Genomic DNA, 22203 nt, shown 5'->3' with positions numbered 1-22203 from the left:
TAGCTGTTTTGTCTCATTCAGCTAACTGTGGTTTATTGTCCGTTCCTTTTCTCCACCAGCTAATTTAATGCTCCTCCGAGCAGTCCTCCCGACAGGAATCATCCATAAAAATGAGGTAGTGAATACCCATTCACCTGCAAGGGAAGGAGAACAAACTCTCTTCTGGGCCAGGCCTGAAGTGGCCCATTCACTACAGTCCGCACGAGTCCCTACAGCTCCCTGCGACAGTCTCACTGTCCCCACGTGAGGAGGCTGGCGCTCGGAGCCCAGTTCCGCCCGACCCAGGAGTCATGCCCTCAGGAGCACTGCAAGGCAGGGGGCAGACGTGGTCTCCCCAGGGACAGGGGAGTAACGCATCCAAACACAGCGCTGGCTCCCCTTCCAGCGCCCTTTCTCCTGCCTCGCTTTGTAACTGAATCGGCTCATTGATGCCATAAATTGCACTACTTTCTGAACGATGGAATTGTTTTTAATTTTTATTGTGCAACTTATTCTGAGGAGACAGGATTTGTTTTAAAAATTGCCTTGTTGAAAACGAATGAATGTGTTTACATATTTGCTCAAAAGGTCAGTGCTTTTGGAAAGGCAGAAAATGAAGAGAACTTGTCTCCAGCGCTCTTGCTCCTCTGCCAGCCTGTGCTGCATGCAGACTTTGCCCCTCTGGGTGGCGCCCAGACGCTGGGAAGGCCCGTCGCAGGGGCTCCTCAGCACCACACAGCTCTCTTACGCAGTGATCCCGTGACAAAGTCACAGTAAGTGCCAGGGACGCAGGCGTTACCCTTGTCTGAGGAGTATTTGCATTTTTAAAGGATGAGACTGATGAACTCAGGAGAGACTCTCAGGTGGCCTGGTTGGGGAGCCCTCCACCAGAGTCCCCCAAGGTGACCCAGCCTCTGCCTGAGCTCACCATCCCTGCGAGGGAACAGAGGGGCTGGGCAGAGGGGCAGTGGGCCGGGCCTCTCTCTGCACAGTGCTGGTGACAGGGCTGGAGCTTAGTCACTCAAAGGCTCAGTGGGTGTGACCTTTGTCCCACTTTGCTCCAGGTCTCTGCCACCGCCACCCTGGCTGCTGGGGCTGTGCTGGGCCAAGATGGCAGCCCTTCTCCCAGCATACGGCTTGCCAATGGGCACTGTGTTGTGCCATTATTTTTCTTATAAATAAATTGAGGAAACTGAACTTCTTGAATCTATGGTTTTATCAAAAGTAGGGAAATGAAAGGCCTAAAATGCCATCTTAAAAAAGAGGGCAAATTTCTTCGTGGAGATGAAGGACTTTTTCCACCCGGCCTGTTTTCCTCCTCTGTTACCTTCCTGGTTCCGAAAGGCAACTGAGCTTCAGAGGCTGGAGAAGCTTCCTTCAGAAGCTCCCAAAGCTCAAGCAGGTGTGTTTTGCTTTTTGCTTTTTGGCTGCTTGAGCCAAGAAGACAAGATGTGCATTCTCCTGCTAGGTCCTTAGTCCCAACCATGTGACGCGACCCCCTCCTCCGCTGCAACGTGGCAGAGGCCAGGCAGCAGGGGTCCTCCCTTCACAGGAGCCGCGTCCAGGACAAACGCTCTTGTCAGACAGCCCTCCACCGAAGGGTCAGTGTGTGTGAGCACAGGGGTTCTGGGTGCTGGGCTGTGGGGGCCAGTCTTGCCTTTTCTTGCTCCTGTGTGTTTTCTGCACAAACAGGTAACAGTAAACTAAGAACAGAAAGGTATGTGAAAAATAAAAGTAACCAAATTATATAGCTTTTATTTTTGTGGGAACTGAACAAAAAACATTATATAGATATTTAGAAAAAGACTTCAGAAGCAAACTTTTGAGGGGCATTTTAATTATAAATTTAATATGGTTGATTAATGAAAAATCACAATGAAGTACCGAGAAAATGTTTGTCGATATAAAAATTTTAGCAGCATTTCCACAGTTTCAGGCTCTAGCATTAGCCGTGCTCCCTCCCTCCCGCTGTCAGAAAAGAGGCCCATGGGGCCACAGCAGAGCATCGGGACGTTCAGCTTAGTAAAGGCCTCAAGGAAATCCTCAAATCCACTGTACCGCCCAATATTTCCCCCTCCCCCCCCGAAGTTTCTAGAGGGTCAAAGCTCTCGCCTCGCCTTTGAGACAGGAATTCCGCTCCTCAGGCTGCAGGGGAGGATGGGGCGGCAGTATGCACCGGACTTGAAATGTAGTGCTCGATCACACGTCCTCACGTCTGTACATTCTCTGACGACACAAAGGGCCACGCGCGAGGCCGCCGGGCTCTGGCCTGGGGCGGCAGTGGCGGGGCAGCGGGGTGGAGAAGCCACCGTGCAACATGCCCACGGCGCGGGCTGGTGCCTCACCACCACACTGTTTTGGGGCAGGTCAGGGCATGGTGGTCTCGCCACATCCCAGGGTAAGGGTGCGATTAATGAGAAGGGGAGACAGACAATATGAAACATAATACTGGCAAACTATTCCCCCGCCTCTTTGGTACTTTCCAAAAGTCTCTGATCACAAAAGCATAAGAGAAGCACACCATTACAAAATTACAGTTTGAAGTATTTACAGAAGCCATTATGATATATTACACATCAATACACAGTATGTGAACAAATTTCCCAGTGAAAGCACTTGTGAACTCTGGTTCCAGTATTACTCAAGAGCACACTGACGTACATACACCTTCCCAAATCTGTATCATCCATCCTGTATCTCACTTATCTTACAGCAATATTAAAGAGGAAAAATATCATTTTCCCATCCATACTTTCCTTTTAAAAGGTTCTTAAAATCTGCCACTGAAATCATTATGTACAAAGATTTCTGAATATTGGGTTCTAGGCAATTCTCTCCACTCCCATTGTGAGTATGTCTGAAATAATGCTACCTATTCTATGTATACAATATATATTTAATATATAAGTAACCGCACCACGTTACATGACCACGACACCAGTTTAATGCACATTATTATGTACAGTAGTTAAGTAGTTCTGGAGGATGCCTCTCTACAGCCTAGGTGAACAGTGTGGTTTGGAACCATTGGGAAGGGACACAGAGAAGCCGGCTGGGAGACAGCCCGTGCGTGGGCAGGACGAGCATGCGGGTGTGAAATGTGGGCACACGCCTCCCACACATACCCACAGCAGACTATCCCTGTTTACTGGCTGGAAGACGACAAATCACACATATGGAAGGATCCCGTACATGAGGAGAGCCATGATAGCAGCACTGAACAACCCAGCCACCGGGACAGTTACAAACCAGGCCACAAAGATGTTCCTGAAGAGGCGCCAGTCCACGGCCTTCCGGGAGCGGATCCAGCCCACGGCCACCACGGAGCCCACCTGGAGGAGCACAGACAGAATGTGAAAATGGAGGCCCACAAATTTAAACAGGAGACACCGGGGTACATTCAACCAACGCAAACTGCCCATCTTAGAAATAAACTACATAAAATTACCAATTCCTTCCCCTAAATTTGCTAAAAGTTTTAAAAATACTTTATATTTTAGGTATAGTTATTTTAGGATTATTCTACGCAGTATACATTTCTGATGTGCTTTTCCCCCTATATTCTGTTCATCTGCGTGGAACTTTAACCAATTAAATGGTTTTCTCGCACCTTATAAACTAACTACAAACGCCCTTGTTCTACACATTCCCCCGTGTAGGATGCTGCTCACTACAATAGTGAACCTGCTTGATTACATCATGAAATGGCAGGAATGTATCCTTCTAGAATAACAGCATTATGAAATGTTGGAGCTGGAGAAGACCTTTGAGAATATCCAATCCATGTCGTCGCTCGTTTTACAGAGGACAAGCCAGACCCCCGGAGGGCTGGGGCACGGGGAGACACTAAATTACGGCGGATCGAGGACTAGAACCCAGGCCTCTTCCTGTGAAACTGGGCTCCACCATCTCAAACTGCCTTGCAGTCCTTGTACTTTAGCTCATTAAAAAAATTAATGAAGCATAAATATTATTGGATCTAAACTGTCATATGCCTCACAAAATGACAGAGATACTTGAAAATCAGAATATTAATACTGATTTAAATATTTTTCTAAACACAGCACATATTATGGTTTGTTGAAAGTTTGAAAAAGGAAAAAAGACACAATGTTAAGTATTCTAAAAATGAAACTCATAAGAAAGTACAATGCCTGTAACCCGCATGCCTCACTCAGGCTATGGGGAAGCTCAGAGTTCAACGGGGTGCCCTTGACCACCTGGGGGGGGATCTTGAAGATCTCCATAAAGCAGGCTTTGTCTCTACCGACCCTCAGACACTGCAGAATCAGCAGTGGCCACGCAGGTTCAAATAGCAAGCGGGGTCTAATCGCAGAAAACATAAAACCCAACACTGCAAATTGTTTATGGAAGCAAACTGGGACACCAAAAACAGCAGCATATTTAAAGGCAGTTAACCTGACATTTTGTCACCCCTAGCCATGATTAACCAGCAACTCCGGACAGCTCCAGGACAGCAACTGACAACCCACAGGAGGGGTCATCCACACGATGATTGTATGCGAACTCTTGGCTATAACCAGTCTACTGGATGAAGCTGAACTGCTGAGCCAATCCTAGACCGCGCCAGACAATGGAGCTATTCCCACGCATAAGGATTAGCTACGTTCTGCTGGTCCAGATGCGGTCAAATCCACAAACACCAGCTCCTGGGATTAAATTCTCCCTGTTACTCACTGTCCCTCCAGAGCACGTCCCTCAGCAGTGCGCTCTCACGTGCCCTGGATTCCTTAGGGAGAATGCGCTCAAGTTTCAATATTTATCCACGCCCTCTTCCTTTCTTAAAACACTTTTTTAAAAAAAGGATAAAAGTAATAATAATATTATAGCAAGTTTCTATAATAGGAGGGTTGAACAATTACCCAGAACCCCACTTTTGTCATATTTATATATTCCTTTCTAGTATTTTTATAAATACACCTTTATTTGTAAATAATAGGGTACACTACCATTTCCCTTCTTTAAAAAGAATTAACATTATACTGTTTATAAACATTTTCCCATAGTGCTCACAGCCTCTAGGATTATCACGTAAAATGGTACACCCTTTCGGTGAATGTACCTTAATTTAACCATTTCCAATTTGCTTCCAATTTTTCCCTATTAGAAATAGTTTTGTGACTAATTCATTCATTCATATAGCTTATATTTAGGCTTTAAAAAATATTCCCTGAAATGGATCATTAGTTAAAGGGGGCATTTAAAAAATATCTTTCCACGTGGTAAGGTCAGTTCCTCCTCATCACTTTTCTTTTTAGATCATTTTATGTCCTTGCTAATTTAACCTCCCAAATCAAATCTCATCTTGTAAAGTTATAAGAAAAGTTCAGTTGGGGTTGTATTTGAGGAGAACTGACCTTTTTACAAAATTCAGTTCCCCATCCAATAACAGCACATCTCATACTCAGGTTTCCTTTTACCTCTGAGAAAAGTTGTGTGCCTTTTTCCAATATATCACTCACATTTATTAGGATTATTCTGAAAGACCTTTTATTTTTGCTGCAATTCTGAGGTGTTCTTGTTTTTATTACATTTTCTTACTGGCTATTGCTGACAGACAAGCTCTAGATTTTTGTATTTTTATCATGGACTTGGTTATTTTTACTGAGTTCTAGTAGTGTTTTAGAAATACCTTCTGAATTTTGTCAAATGTCTTTTTTGCACATATCTCAATAGATGTTCATTTGTTGTTTTTTTTTTATTTTAAGAATTTTTTTTTTTTTTAAGATTTTATTATTTCCTTTTTCTCCCCAACACCCCCCGGTACATAGTTGTATATTCTTCGTTGTGGGTCCTTCTAGTTGTAGCATGTGGGACACTGCCTCAGCGTGGTTTGATGAGCGGTGCCATGTCCGCGCCCAGGATTCGAACCAACGAAACACTGGGCCGCCTGCAGCGGAGCGCATGAACTTAACCACTCGGCCACGGGGCCAGCCCCTCATTTGTTGTTTTTTGATGGTTGTTTTTAAAGGACTGCTACGCCATATTATATTGAAGATGTCTGCATACCTTCTTGGGATTCACTCAACACCTGTTGGGCACCTGACGAGCCAGCCCTGTGTAGGTGCTGGCGGAGGAGAAGACCTGCCTTCAGAGCCTGCTTTCCAGTAATCCAGAGGATCAACTTGGCCCTGCTGAAATGTTCTTTTACCATACTGTTGATGTCATGTATTAGCATCTTAAAGTTTTCTGTCAATATTCACATGTACATATAGCTTTCACGGTGATGGTTTAAAGCAGGTTTTGGTATGAGGGTTATGTAGTACATGCTTTATAGAAGAAATTGGGAAGTTGCCGGTTTTATTTTTTCTCCGACATTCTGGAAAGTTTCTGCCATGTAAGAATTATCTATTCTTTTAAAATGGAAAAGATGAACTAATGAATCCACCCAGAAGTGGAGAGAGCCTGTCCCCTTCCTTTTGGCTTTTTCAGGTGAGAAGAATCGTTCCGGAGAACTTCCTTAATTTCTTCCTATTCCTCTGGTCTGGTTTTCCACTTTTTGTGTCAATATTTATTTGTCAGGTATATTTTTGCAGAAAGTAATTCATTTTATGGATGTTTTCAAATCCTTAGCATACAGCTGTATGGTCTCTTTTAGAAATTAAAAATTCTCCTTTATATCTGTTGTTATGATGTCTTTCTCCTTCTAACTTAATTCCCCTCCCTGCTTTTTCGTACTGTGATTTGATATTATTTTATTAGTAACTACTTTCTTCTCTCCCTCCCCTTCACTATTTTTTTTTAAATTTATCTTGCTTTTATACTTATATCCTTCTTACTATTGCCTCAGAATTTTTATTGTTCTGCACTTTTATAAAATCCTACTTTGAATGTCTGGCTCTTTTTTTTTTTTTTTTTTTTTTGCTGAGGAAGATTTGCCCTGAGCTAACATCTGTTGCCATGCTTCTTCTATTTTATATATGGGATCCTGCCACAGCATGGCTTGACGAGCAGTGTGTGGGTCTGTGCCCGGGATCCATACCTGCAAACCCCAGGCTGCTGAAGCAGAGCACACAAACTAAACCGCTATGCCACCAGGTCGGCCCCAAATGTCTAGTTCTTCTATTTTCCCTTTGCTCAATTAAACCATTTAAAGATACGAATTTCATCTGAGAATAACTCTGGTTGCCATAGCTTTTGCAATGTACACACACACGCACACTTACACACACACAGTTTGTTTTTTTTTTCCTAAGAAAGCTACCATTGTAATTCTTAGACTATTTGATTCAACTGTTACATAAAAGGAGAATTTAAAAATGTCCAAGGGGACACAGCTCCTTTTTCCAACACATAATAAATTTCTAGCTTAATTGTGATTAGAGATTATGTTTAGTACAACTTCTGTTCTTTTTTGCCCTAAAGATTGGCACCTGAGCTAAAATCTGTCACCAATCTTCTTTTTTCCCCCTTCTTCTCCCCAAAGCCCCCCCCTTCCCCCCCCCACCCAGTACATAGTTGTGTATATTCTAGTTGTAGGTTATTCTGGCTCTGCTATGTGGGATGCCGTCTCACACGGCTTGACGAGCAGTGCTGGGTCCGGGTCCGGGGCCAGGATCCAAACTGGCAAAACCCCGGGCCACCAGCGGAGTGTGAAAACTTAGCCACTCGGCCACAGGGCCAGCCCCTGTTCTTATTTTATAGTGAATTTTATCGTGGCTTTCTGAATTTATGATTTTTATAAATGTTTCATGATACTTGACAAGAAGGCATATGATCAGTAGTGTAAAATTTGATGTACCTTTATTAATTATAGTGCTCTAAATCTATTGTTCAATACTTTACTGATTATGTCTTTGGCTGATATAAAATGGTATTCTTAGCTGTGTTCTGAACTTCCCTCCTAATAAGTTGAGTGTGTTTCCAGCTGAAGGCCACCATCAGGCACTAACAGCAATGGAATCATTGAGAAGTAGGGGACCCAGGGTGCAAGAATTGGAAAACTAAACTAGAAATTATCATCCTAAATTTTTAAATCGGTAGTATTTCCTGTAAGCTGTTCCAAATCCAAAGGCTAGCTGAATAATCATCAAAGTCATCAACAGAGATGAATAACGTAATTCACAAAAAAGAATGATCCTAAACCACCTCAACGCGGAACTAAAGCATTTTGGATAACACCAGCGTGAATTCCTATTAGAGAGCTCACAGGTGAGTGTCTGGGTTCCATAGTGGCCCCGTCTGTCGTAAGTTAGGGCTGCAGACCAACACCGATTCAGTTCACAGAAGGGAAGAACAATTAACAAATTACTGAAACGTACATCTGTGGATGCTTTTATTTTAAAGACTCATTTCTGTTCCTTTAATCAAGGCTTTTGACTTGAACCACAGGTATTATCCCAGGAAAATATCTAGTGGCTGTGCCCTCTGACATGAAACAGAAAAATGTGTAACACTGAAATGCTTAGAGAAAGTGAAACTTATAATCAAAGGAGACTGTTTCATGCATGCCTTCTGGAATAAAATGTGACAACATTTTTCTAATTATTCTCTTCCAAATTATACATTCAGCTAACACTTATAAACGTTTTAAACAGGATACCATAAAATTTAAACTATGCACTTCGCTATATACACTTAGAAGGAAGCACGAATAAACGAAATCTACGCAGATAAACTCAAAAGCTCATTTTCTTTTTCTTTTTTGAGGAAGATTAGCCCTGAGCTAACATCTGCTGTGAATCCTCCTCTTTTTGCTGAAGAAGACTGGCCCTGAGCTAACATCCGTGCCCATCTTCCTCTACTTTATAGGTGGGACACCTACCACAGCATGGCTTGCCAGGTGGTGCCATGTCCACAGCCGGGATCCGAACTGGTGAACTCTGGGCCACCCAAGCGGAACGTGCACACTTAACGGCTGCACCACTGGGCCGGTCCTCAAAAGCTCATTTTCAATAATAGTTTCCATCTTTCTTCCTGCCAATTTCCCAACTTTTGCCCACCTTTTGACAGAGGTGGCTCTAAGCACAAAACCTAACATGTGGATGGGAGAGGAAGCAAAGAGCTGGAGAAGTCCAACACAGGCTATGATTATTCCTGAAAATACGACGGGGTTCAGTGACGATTTCATGTGGACACCAACACGTTTGAATGCTTCCACACTCGCGGTTTTGCTCGCACAGGGCCTCATTCTTAACGCCATCCTATGTCTCATATTTCATCCGACATTTGCCATTTGGGGACTGTCGCATACAGAAGAAACATGTGGTCTGAGAGAATAAGGCTGATGGGGTGACAGCAACTGTGAAGCCCACTTGGCCTTCCTGTGATCTGCACTTTGCTCTCCCGTCCACTGCCAGCTCTTGAGAGCCAGGACTCGGTCCGTTAGCTGCTGCAGTGACCAGCTCTTGGCTCTGGCCACAGTCGACGACAGTGGACAAATCCACTAGTATCCAAGTGGAGCCCTGTCTCACGTCTGCCTGAGGGACGAAATCCACCGTGGTCCCACGTCAAGGAGACTTGTTTTAAGCGCCAATGAGCTATCCTAACACTACTTATCGTCAGCTCTAAGGAAACAGAACCCACCGTACGATCTGTATAGACATTTTAGGATGATGATAACACACATTTATTCAGTAAGGTCCTGTATGAACTGGACATAAATCTGTAGTAGTACCCCCTTATTATACTATAAATATAAATATCGGGGAAATGCCATTTAAAGATAATATCAAACTAGTATTTTACAGACATTTTATACTTTTCATCTACTTCTATTACGTATTAAAGAGTTTAGTGTTATTAGCAACCTTAGCATTGTGAGTTATAACACTTCACACGTTAGTATAGGTTAGATTGCCAACATAGTTAAGTAACAAGAACCTAGAAAACCAAACTTGTGCTGTGTCTTCCAGAGACCGTTCAAGTGGTGTGTAGGAGTGTGCCTCACTGGGCTTGCTCACGTGCAGGGTTAACCACTAAGAAGGTGAAGGAACGTGCATTTAAACCCAGCCCAGAAGCCTCCTGGCGCCTCGAGCAGGGCTGCAGGCGGGCGCGGGCGGGAGGGCCGCGCGCTCCGCGGGCTTCCACGCGGGAAACACTCCACGGCCGCGCGCTCTCGCGCAAGTCCGAAACGCCCCGAGTCAGACGCCGACCGCGAACCACCGGGAGGGGCGCCCGCGGGCCGCGGGCCTCTGGGCGACGCGCACGGCCGTGCCGGCCCCTCCGCTCGGCCCCTCCCCGGCCGTGTGATCTGGAGCAGGGGACTCGGCCTTTCTGGGCTTCGCTCTCCTCCTCGGTCCAGCACGGAGCGCCCGCACCCACCTCAGAGGCCCCTGCGAGGCCGAGAGGAGCCGCGGCGGCGGCGCCGGGACCGCGGGCCGGGACGAGCAGGCGCGCGCCCGCGTGGGGCTGCGCCGGGGCCCCGCCTCCGGAAGCCGCCGTGTTCCACCGCAAACGGGGCTCACGCCGCCCCCCTGCCAGGGCTGCGTGGGGACGGCACGCCTGCTGTGCGTGCGAGCACTGCACCCCGCGCCGGGCGCTCTGCAGACAGAGGGGAAGGGACTTTGATAAGGAAGGTTCGTCGGAATTCAGGTTCTCCTATACTGTCCTGTAGGCTTATCTTCTACGGCAAAAAAGGAAAACACAGAAAAACCCCTTTCCCACAAGGCTGCTTCCCCAGCGCAGAGCTCCCGCGCCGTCAGCCGCCGCTGAGCGGCCGTGCCCGTTTGGTGGGACCCGTTTCTAACGTGGCCGGGGGTGAGCCGTGGGTAGTGTAGATGGCCATCCCCGTGCGGTCGCTGCGGCCGCCCTGGGGCCTGCGGCTGTCCCCCCGCAGCAGGTGCAGCGGAGTTCTTCTTGCATCACGCGAACACACGGACCTAGGAGAAATCTGGAAGCGCCGTCTGCCTTGTTGAGGTGAGTGGACGTGTGTGTACAGGAGGCCCGCTGAGGGTGTCCAAGAACTCGCTCCGGGACTGGGCAGCCCGGGTCTCAGACCTGCGTGCTAGACCGGCCTGCCCCCTGGGTGACCTCGGATAACTGCGTCCGTCACGAGCCTCTTCCTCTTCCTGGATCGTCGAGGCTCCTCGCCCCAGCGTCCCCCACCGCGACCAGGAGCTCCGTCTCGCCCAGCCCCGAGGAGCTGGCGTTCACCCCACTGGGAACTCACTCTAAGGCAGCGTGGGCCTGTGACCGTCATCTCAGGAAAAAGGGGAACCAGCTGTCTGAGAATCCCACTGAGAGGATTCCTGCTCTCTCGGCGCCGCCGTCCACTCCCGGGCCCCTCCGAGCCCGGAGCGTGGTTAGGGACGCGACTTCGCCGGCAAACTCGCCGTGGGAACGACGAGCCACGGGCGCAGCGAGGGTGCCGCGCACGCGTTCGACGGGGCGCCCGGCCGCGCATGCGCCGCAGCAGCACGGTCCGCTCCGCCGCAGGAGGCCCGCGCGCACACGCGGCTGGCTCGCAGAGCCCGCGCCCCGGGCCGCGCCCCACAGCCGCGGGCACAGCCCCGCCGCTCAGCCCCGGACGGCAGCGACCCCGCGGCCCGGCGGGCGCCCGCTCGGCCTACCTTGCAGTGTGTGGTGCTGACGGGAAGTCCCACGTTGGAGGCGATCACCACCGTGAATGCCGAGGCCAGCTCAATGGTGAAGCCGCTGCGGAGGGGACAAGGGACACATCACAGGGGCTGTTTGGGGGGCCTCACCCACACCCCGGGGGCCCAGAGTCTCGCCGGAACGCTCTTTGGGCGGCCCGTGGACTGCTGACTGGGCCAGATGACATTCACAGAGCAGGACCTGTGCACAATGGCCACGTTCACACGAAGAGTGCATGACACTGCTTACAGGCCACGCAGCCTGGTCCTCTGATACGTTCTCCAAAACCACACGCCGCAGTAACTGGGTCAGCAATGCTTGCGGTGTGGAAATGGTCAGTCATTTCTCAAGTGGCATAGGAAAAATGATGCTCTTATTTTTAGAATGTGTACTTATTATGAAAAGTGAATTTTTTCTCAGATTACTAACTTCTCTTCAAATCAATCTTAGAAACTTTCACTAAAATGAATTTCAGGGGGAAACTTTCGAGGAGGAGATTTCTTGCACTAGGTAGTTCTCAGTTTTAGGTGTATCCTGAAAGTGCTCTTCTAAGTTTATTTAACCCCTAACACATCTGACGCCTACACAACAGAAGGACCACAGACAAACCCTGCGGGAGAAGCTCCCAGACGCCCCCAGGCCGCCGAGGCGCCCCCCCGGCAGAGCTGGGGAGGGTCCCCAGGGGTCCTCAGGAGGGTGGCGGGGGAGAAGGGTGGCTGGTGTGGCCGAGGATGTTGGGGCGGCCGGCCCTGCGCCGCGGGGCAGTTTGCGTGGGCTCCCTCCCACTCGCTCCTGGACGTCACGCGGGAAAGACCGCCAGTGGGAGCGCACGGGGGCTGCAGAGTGCCCGCTGCTGTTCCTCCTCCCTCCTGCTCTGCTTCAGCTTCTCCTCCCTTCCACCCTCCCACCCCTCTCGTCTTCCCTCCCTCATCTCAGTGCCACTGTGCGTGGGGGCCGAGGAGTGCACGAGGGCGGGCGGTGACGGGGGGGAGGGGTGCAGCAAAGGTCGGGGGCATGCTCCCCTCGGCCCCTCTCCTCCCTGTGGCTGCGGAGCGGCCATGCCGGGCGTCGGGGCAGAAGAGCGGCGAGGGCTTTGCAGCCGCGGGACGAGCCCGCGGCCGGCCCGCACCCTGGCTTACCTGGAAGGGGTGATGGGAGTGAGGTCTCTCCCCATGGTCTGGATAACTCTTCGCCCCCAGATCCAGAGACCCGTACAAATGCCAACGCCTCCATAGAACAGCAGCCAGACGGGAGTAGCGGCCTCCTGCAGGACTGCGCCGTGCTCGTAAATCAGCCACAGGGCCACCAGGGGGCCAATGGCATTACTGGGAGGAGGAGAGGTTAGTTACGCAGACGTCCTGTGCGCACACAAACGGCCCTGTGCACAGCGTGCAGTACTTCTCAGGCCTGAGGACAGCCCGTTTTACCGTGGCTTGCCTACAGAATCTAGTGGTGATAAAAATGATCTAATATTTTTTGAGGTAAAAACAGGTAATAGAAAACTTACCACCTTAATGAGTTTTAAGTGTACAGTTCAGCATGTTAAATATCTGCACACTGCTGTGAAACAGATCTCCAGCACGTTTCATCTTGCACATCTGAAACTCTATACCTAAGCAACAGTAATCCCCTTTGCCCCCTGCCCCCAGTAACCGCCATCTTACTTCCTGTGTCTATGAATGTGACTCCTCTAGGGACCTCATCTAAGTGGAATCATACAGTGTTTGTCTTTGTGACTGGCTGATTTCACTTAGCATAATACCCTCAAGATTCATGCATGTTGTAGCATAAATCAGAATTTCCTTTCTTCTTAAGGCTGAATGTTCCACTGTATATTTATATATACCACACTTTCTTTATCCACTTATCAGATGATGGACATTTGGGTTGCTCCCACCTCCTGGCTATAGTGAATAATGCTGCAAGGGCCCCGGGCGGACAAATGTCTCGAGACCCTGCTTTCAATTTTTTTGGGTAAATACGCGGAAGGGGCATCACTGGGTCACACGGCAGTTCTATTTTGAATCTTCTGAGGACCCTCCAGACTGTTTCCCATAGCAGCTGCACTATTTTGCATTCTCATCAACAGTGCACAAGGATTCCAATTTCTTCATATCCTTGCCAACACTTGTTATTTTCTGGGATTTTTTTTTTTTTTTGAAATAGTAGCCATCTTAATGGGCTTGTGATTTACCAATTATCTTCGAAGTACTGAAAAATCACAAGAAGTGGACACAAAAAACAAGTTCTTTTTTCTCTTCCATTTTTTCTCTATTTCGTTCTCTTTTCACCACCAGCACTGCTGCTAATATTAGCTACCAATTTTGGGCCGCCGCGTCAGGCTCCACACTATGGGATCACAAACATTATTACTAACCATTAGTTCTCACACCCATCCTGCAAACTAGGTGTTGCACCTCTCATTTTACTGATGAGGAAACTCATGCTAAAGTCACGTCCCCAGCAGCAGGCAGGACTGGGATGGGAGCTCAAGACTCACTCAGGCGCTCATGCCCTTTCCCCTAGACCTGCCACTCAGGTTCTTAGTAGCCACACACTGACTTTTGTTTTTAATGCTACAGCTTTCAAAAACAATTTTTAGGGCCTGGCCCCATGGCCGAGTGGTTAAGGTTCCATGTGCTCTGCTTCGGTGGCCTGGGTTCACAGGTTTGGATCCTGGGTGCAGACCTACTCCACTCACCAGCCACGCTGTGGAGGTGTCCCACATACAAAAAAATGGAGGAAGATTGGCATAGATATTAACTCAGGGCTAATCTTCCTCAAGCAAAAAAAGGAGGAGGATTGGCAGTGGATGTTAGCTCAAGGCAAATCTTCCTCAGCAAAAAAAATTAAGACCATTTCTTTAGAGCAGTTTAAGGTTCACAGTGAAACTAAGGAGAAGGTACAGAGATTTTCCATATACCCTCTGCCCCACACATGCATAACCTCCTCACCATCAACATCCCCCACCAGGGAAGAACATCTGTTACAACTGATGAACCTACACTGACACTAGAGAACCATCCAAAGTCCACAGTTTGCATTAGGGTTCACTCTTGGTGTTGTCCAGTCTCTGGGTTTAGACAAATGTACAATGACACGTAGCCATCATTATAGTATCATATATAATAGTTTCATTGCCCTAAAAAGCCCTCTGTGCTCCACCTGTTCATCCATCCCCCCACCTAACCCCCTGATGTTTTTCCTGTCTCCGTTGTTTTGCCTTTTCCAGAACGTCATATAGTTGGAATCATACGGTATTCTCAGATTGGCTGCTTTCACATAGCAATATGCATTTAAGTTTCCTGCATGTCTTTTCATGGCTTAACAGCTCATTTCTTTTCAGCACTGAATAATGTTCCATTGTCTGGATGGCCCAGTTTTACCCACTCACCTACTGAAGGACATCTTGGTTGCTTCCAGCTTTTGGCAGTTATAAACAAAGCTGCTATATACATCCATGTGCAGGTTTTCGTGTGGACGTAAGTTTTTAACTCCTTTGGGTAAATACCAAGGAGTGTGACTGCTGGATCACATGGTAAGACTATGTTTAGTTTTTTTTTAACTTGTTATTGAGATTATGATAGTTTACAACCTTGTGAAGTTTCAGTTGTACATTATTGTCAGCCGTGTTGTAGGTGCACCCCTTCCCCCTCCGCGCCCTCCCCCACCCCCTTTCCCCTGGTAGCCACTAATCTGTTCTCTGTCTACATGTTCAGCTGCCATATATGAGTGGAGTCATACAGAAATTGTCTTTCTCTATCTGGCTTATTTCACTTAACAGAATACCCTCCAGGTCCATGCATGTTGTTGTGAATAGGACGATTTTATCCTTTTGTATGGCTGAGAAGACTAGGTTTAGTTTTTAATCAACTGCCAAACTGTCTTCCGAGGTGGCTGTCCCCTTTTGCGTCCCCACCGGCCGTGAGCGGGAGTTGTTGCTGCACGTCCTCGTCCGCATTTGGCGTTGCTAGTGTCCCGGATTTTGGCCATTCCAACAGTTGTGTAATAGGATCTCATTGCTGTTTTAATTTGCATTTCCCTGATGACATATGACGTAGAGCATCTTTTCATGTGCCTATTTGCCATCTGTATATTTTGTTTGGTGAGGTGTCTGGTAAGATCTTTGGCCCATTTTTTAATTGGGTTGTTTGTTTTCTTATTGTTGAGTTTTAAGAGTTCTTTGTATAATAATCTTTTATCAGATGTGTCTTCTGCAAATATTTTCTCTAAGTTTGCGGCTTATATTCTCATTCTCTTGACATTGTCTTTTGCCCTGCAGAAGTTTTCAATTTTAATGAAGTCTTTCATGGATTGTGCCTCTGGTGTTGCATCTAAAATGTCATCACCATACTCAGGTCATCTAGGTTTCCTCTTGTGTTATCTGCAGGAGTTTTATAGTTTTGCACTTTACATTTATGTTTGTGATCCATTTTGCACTGATGTTTGTGACAAGTGTAAGGTCTGTGTTCCGATCCATTTTTTCGCATGTGGATGTCCAGTTGTTCCAGCACCACTGAAGAGACTCTTTGCTCCTTTGTATTATCTTTGCTCCTGTGTCAAAGATCAGTTGACTATATCTACGTGAGTCTACTTCTGGGCTCTCTGTTCCGTTTCATTGATTTGTCTGTTCTTTCACCAATACCACACTGTCTTGATTACGGTGGCTTTATAGTTAGTCTTGCAGTTGGGTAGTGTCAGTGCTCCAATTTCCTCCTTCAGTACTGTGTTGGCTATTCTGGGTCTTTTGCCTCTGCACATAAACTTTGGAATCAGTTTGTCGATATCCACAAAATAACTTGCTGGGATTTTGATTGGGATTGCATTGAATTTATAGATAAAGATGGGAAGAACTGACATCTTGATAACATTGAGTCTTCTTATCCTTGAACATGGAAAATCTCTCCGTTTATTTAGTTGTTTGATTTCATTCATCAGTTTTGTATTTTTCTGCATATAGATCTTGTATATATTTTATTAGATTTCTACCCAAGTATTTCATTTTCAGGGGTGCTAATGTGAATGGTGTTGTGTTTTTAATTTCAAATTCCATCTGTTCTTTGCTGGTATGTATGGAAAACAATTGGCTTTTGCACGTTAACCTTGTATCCTGCAACTTTGCTATAACTGCTTATTAGTTCCAGGAGGTTTTTTAAAATTGATTCTTTCAGATTTTCTACATAGACGATCACATCATCTGTGAACAAAGACAGTTTTATGTCCTCCTTCCCAATACACCTTTACACCAATACACCTTTACACCAATGCACCTTTAACTTCCAGCGCGGTGTTGAAAAGGAATGGTGAAAGGGGACATCCTTGCCTTGCTCCTAATCTCAGTGGGAAAGCTTTGAGTTTCCCACCATTAAGTCTGATGTCAGCTATAGGTTTTTTTGTAGGTTTCTTGATCAAGTTGAGGAAGTTCTCTATTCCTAGTTTACTGAGAGTTTTTTATCATAATAGGTGGTAGACTTTAAATGCTTTTTCTGCATGTATTGACATGATCATGTGATTTTTATTTTTTAGCCTGTTGACGTGATGGATTACACTAATTGATTTTTGAACATTAAATCAGCCTTGCATACCTGCGATAAACCTCACTTGGTCATGGTGTATAATTCTGTTTATACATTGTCGGATTCAATTTACTAATATTTTGTTGAGGATTTTTGCATCTATGTTCATGAGAGATATTGGTCTGCAGTTTTCTTTTCTTGTATTGTCTTTCCCTGGTTTTGGTAAAAGGGTAATTCTGGCCTCATAGAATGAGTTAGGAAGTATTCCCTCTACTTCTATTCTCTGAAAGAGACTATAGAGTATTGGTATATTTTCTTCCTTAAATGTTTGGTAGAATTCACCAGTGAACCCATCTGGGCCCAATGCTTCTGTTTTGGAAGGTTATTAATTATTGATTCAATTTCTTTAATAGATGTAGGCCTATCAGATAGTCTGTTTCTTCTTGTGTAAGTTTTGGCATATTGTGTCTTTCAAGGAATTGGTCCATTTCATCCAGGTTATCAAACTTGTGGGCATAGAGTTGTTCACAGTATTGCTTTATTATCTTGTTAATGTCCATGGGGTCTATAGTGATGTCTCCTCTTTCATTTCTGATACTAGTACTTTCTGTCCTCTCTTTTTTTCTTAGATAGTCTGGCTAGAAGTTATTAACTTTATTGATGTTTTCAAAAACCCACTTTTAGTTTCAATGATTTTCTCTATTGACTTTAATTTCATTGATGTCTACTCTAATTCTTATTTCTTCTGCTTACTTTGCATTTAATTTGCTCTTGTTTTTTGAGCTTTCTAGGGTGGAAAACTTAGATTATTGATTTTATATCTTTCTTCTTTCCTAATATATGCATTCAATGCTATACATTTCCATCTAAGCCCTGTTTCCACTGATTCTCATAAATTTTGATGTGTTTTCATTTTCATTTAGTTCAAAATATTCTAAAATTTCTCTTGATAGTTCTTCTTTGATCCATGTGTTATTTCAAAGTATGTTGTTTAATCTCCAAGTATTTTGGGATTTTCCAGTTATGTTTCTGTTATTGACTTCCAGCTCAATTTCATTGTGGTCTGAGAGCAGACATTTTATTAGTTCTTTTTATTTTTTCAGAGCATCATGTCAGGGTACGTAATGTTGATATGTCTTATTACTAATGATGTTAACCTTGATCACTTGGTTAAGATAGTGTCTGCTAAGTTTCCTCACTATAAAGTTATTATTTTTCCCTTTATAATTAATATATATCTTGGGAGAGATCCTTTAAGACTATGCAAATATCCTATTTCTCCTTAAACTTTTGCCCACTAATTTTAGCATCTATTGGTTGATCTTACCCACAACAATTATTACCTGTAGTGTTTACCAAATGGTATCTCAGTGTTATTTATTTATTTAGGCTACATGGAAATAAGCCAATATCATGGCTAGTGTAGGAGTAGGTCTTCTGCACCAAGGCCTTTTCTTGAGAGCCTTTTACACTGGCTTAAAAGGAACAGAGACAAATGTGGCTCAGACAAATATGGCTGGAAAAAAAATCACACCAATCCCAAAAGAATTAGAAACGGCAGTGGTGACCAAAATCAGATTTTTAAGCTGGAAAACTTGGAAAAGTTTGGGTATTTGTTTGTTTCTTCTTGAAAAGCTGTAACAGTTTATTAAAAAGCCCAACCAGCCTTATCACAGACGCAGGGGAGGAAGTCAGAGCAGTCACATCAGCTATCCCATGATTCTCTACTCTTGTTTTTTTTTTTTACAACTATTTGTTGGCTGTTTTTTTTTTTCTTCCCCCTTTCTTTACTCTTTTTGTTTGTTTTATTTTTACAGGTGCACTTCCATCCCTAATTTTCTAAGTTATTTTTATAAAGTGGATGTTGAAGGTATTAAAGACATTTAAGACTCATGATACATTTACTCAAGTGATCATATAATTTTCTCTTTTAACTTATTAACATGCTACCTTGCATTAATATATTTTCTAATGGGAAACCAAATTTTATTTCACTATTAGAACTTTATTGGCCAATTCTGCATGGGGTGTCTGTATGTGAACTGAAAATTGATTAAATGAATTCGCTAATATTTATAGGATTTTAATTTTACCTTCATTGAAATTGTTCGATAACTTTTTTACACCTCTTTCACCCATTTCTTCCCCCCTACCCTGCCCCCTACCTTGGTTCTATTCTTTTAGATGTGTTAGGGTCTGTTTTATTACCCAGAATGTGGCCTGTCTTGCTGACTGTCCCATGTGAGCTTGAGAAGAATGTAAATCCTGCTGTTGGATGCAGTGGTCTATTGATGTAAATTATACCCAGGTGATTGATGGTGGTGTTGAGTCCAACTATGTCCTTACTGATTTTCTGGCTACTGGATCTGTCCATGTCTGCTCTGTCTGAAATCAACATAGCTACTCCTGCTCTCTTTTGACCAGTGTTAGCATGGTGTATTTTCCTCCTTCCATTTACTTTTAATCCATCTGTGTCTTTATAGTTAAAGTGGGTTTCATGTAGACGACATACAGTTGGGTCTTGTTTTTTGATACAATCTCTGTCCTTTAATTGGTGCATTTAGACCACTGACAGTCAAAGTGATTATTGCTACAGTTGGATTAATACCTACCATATTTGTTACTGTTTTCTATTTGCTGCCCTTGTTCTTTGTTCTTGTTTTTCTCTTCTAATTTTTTTTACCTTTGGTGTTTTAATTGAACATTTTATATGATTCTATTTTCTTCCCTTTCTTAGCATATCAGTTATGCTTTTTCAAAAAAACTTTTAGCAGTTGCCCTAGAGATTGCAATATATACCTACAGCTAATTCCAGTTCACTTTCAAGTACCACTATACCACTTCACAGGTAGTGTAGGTCCTTGAAATAAAAAAATAATCCTAATTCCTCCCTCCTATTCCATGTATCATTGCTTTCATTCATTTCACTCAATATACGCATACATAAGCATACATATGTGTGCGTGTATATATATATATATAAAATACATATATACATATATCTAGTTTAATTCAATTGTGGTCTGAGAGCAGACACTGTATTATTTCTATTCTTTCAAATTTGTTCAGATGTGTTTATATAGTAAACTATAGATATATGTACATATATGTAATTATATACATGTACATATAATAATACATAAGCATATATAATTATTTTGAATCAACTGTTATGTTAGATTAAGAATAAAAAACATAAAAATTTCTTTACCTTCACCGATTCCTTCTTTGATGCTCTCTTACTTTCTGCAGAGCTGAGTTTCTGACCTATATTATTTTCCTTCTCTCTATAGAATTTCTTTTAGCATTTCTTATAAGGCAGGTCTACTGGCAACAAATTCCCTCCATTTTTGTTTGTTTATGAAAGTGTTTCTCCTTCACTTTTGAAGGACAATTTCACAGGGTACACAATTCTAGGTTGGTGTCGTTTTTCTCTCAACACTTGAAATATTTCACTCTACTCTCTTCTGCTTGTGTGGTTTCTGAGAGGAGTGGGATGTAACTCTTATCTTTGTTCCTCTATAGGTAAGGTGTTTTTTCCCTCTGGTTTCTTTCAGGACTTTTTATCTTTGATTTCCTGTAGTTCAAAAATGTTATGCCTAGGTTTAGGGATTTTTTCTGCATTTATCCTGCTTGGCATTCTCTGAGCTCCCTGGATCTGTGGTTTGGTGTCTGGCATTAATTTAGGGAAATTCTCAGTCATTATTGTTTCAAATGTTTCATCTGTCCGTTTCTCTCTTTCTTCTCCTTCTGGTATTCCCATTATATGTATGTCACACCTTTCATAATGGTCACATAGTCCTTGGATATTCTGTCTGTATTTTTTTAACCTTTGTTCTCTTTGCTTTTTGGTTTTTGAGGATTCTGTTGAGATATCCTCTGGCTCAGAGATTCTTTCCTCAGCCATGTCCAGTCTACTAACAAGCCCATCAAAGGCATTCTTTGTTTTTATTACAGTGTTTTTTAATCTCTAGTATTTCTTTTGGTTCTTTCTTAGGATTTTCTTCTTTCTCCTTACATTGCCCATCTCTTCTTACATGCTGTTTCCTTTGTCCATTAAGCATACTAATCATAGTTGTTTCAACCTCACAGTCTGATAATTCCAACATCCCTGCCATGTCTGGTTCTAATGTTTGCTCCGTCTCTTCAAATTGTGCTTTTTGCCTTTCGGTCTGCTTTGTAATTTTTACTTGATAGCCAGATATGATGTACTGGGTAAGAGGAAGCACTGTACACAGGCCTTAGTGGCGTGGGGGGAAGGAGTGTGGAAGGGGAAGTTTCTGGAGTCCTAGGACCAGGTCTCAGTCTTTCAGTGAGCCTGTGCCTCTGGACTGCGAGCCTGACAGGTGCTTCTCAGTCTTTTTTCTCCTTCTTATGTAGGACAGGATGGCTCGGGTGGGCTGGAGTTGGGTATTTCCCCTTCCTTGGTGAATTAGGCTCTGATAATACCCTCACAAGTTAGGCTCTGGTTAACTAGTTTCCCCTGAGGGCGGGCCTTGTTAAAACACAGTGCTCTGGGTATGTCAAAGTGGTTACTTCCCCTGCCCCTGACAGAAGCAGGAGGCAGTTTTTCCTCAGATGTTCACTGTGAGAACCTGGTAGAGTTTCTAAAGGTAAAACTCACCACGTCATGGGGTCCCCCTATCACTGGGTGCCCTTGGAGTCTTTAGTTCTCAGACGTGTCTCCATAGGAGACAAGGAGCCTCCAGGACTCATCACTCCAGTTCAGGTTTTCCTACCCGGCCCTGGTTTCCATGGCAGTTTCCATTCGTGAGTCTCTCCTCCATGACTCCCTGTCTGTCTGTCTCTCTTATCTTGGGGGCGGTGGTCTGCCCTGTGTCCTCTCTCTTATGGATCCAAATAAAGGTTGTTGATTTTTCAGTCTGTTCAGTATTTTACTCATTGTCAGGATAGAGCGACAACTTCCACGCTCTTTCCATGCAGAACCACACACAGGCTGAGAACAGCTTCTGGAGCTCTAGTCTCCTCCTTCCAGCCCACTCTACACTCCGTGTAGACAGAGTGCGGGCTAAGAGTCATGAAGAACTGGCTCTGAAGTCTGCTTCTCTCTAGCTGTGTGATTGTGGGCATGAAACATCACATTTCTGAGCTTCAGGTTCCCAATCTTTGAAGGACACTACTTACGACCTCA

General features: G+C 44.6%; 1 protein-coding gene across 26 annotated transcripts in view; it reads right to left on the bottom strand.

Annotated features, from left to right (window-relative positions):
- Nucleotides 1-1799: 1799 nt before the first annotated feature.
- SLC20A2 (solute carrier family 20 member 2) overlaps nt 1800-22203 on the bottom strand; it is a 106676-nt gene continuing 86272 nt past the window's right edge. For all 26 annotated transcript variants that reach the window (XM_023630895.2, XM_023630898.2, XM_070253354.1 and 23 more), the window contains 3 exons: nt 12675-12860; nt 11511-11595; nt 1800-3311 (listed from right to left, as the gene is read on the bottom strand). In XM_023630895.2, coding sequence (XP_023486663.1) covers nt 3147-3311; nt 11511-11595; nt 12675-12860 — 436 coding nt within the window. In that variant the 3' untranslated portion in view covers nt 1800-3146. The remainder of the gene's footprint in view (nt 3312-11510; nt 11596-12674; nt 12861-22203) is intronic.

Source organism: Equus caballus, chromosome 27 (genome assembly GCF_041296265.1).
Source record: "Equus caballus isolate H_3958 breed thoroughbred chromosome 27, TB-T2T, whole genome shotgun sequence".
NCBI classification, from domain to species: domain Eukaryota; kingdom Metazoa; phylum Chordata; class Mammalia; order Perissodactyla; family Equidae; genus Equus; species Equus caballus.
The sequence above is the reverse complement of the archived record's forward strand: the minus strand, read 5'-3'. Positions and strand labels throughout refer to the sequence as shown.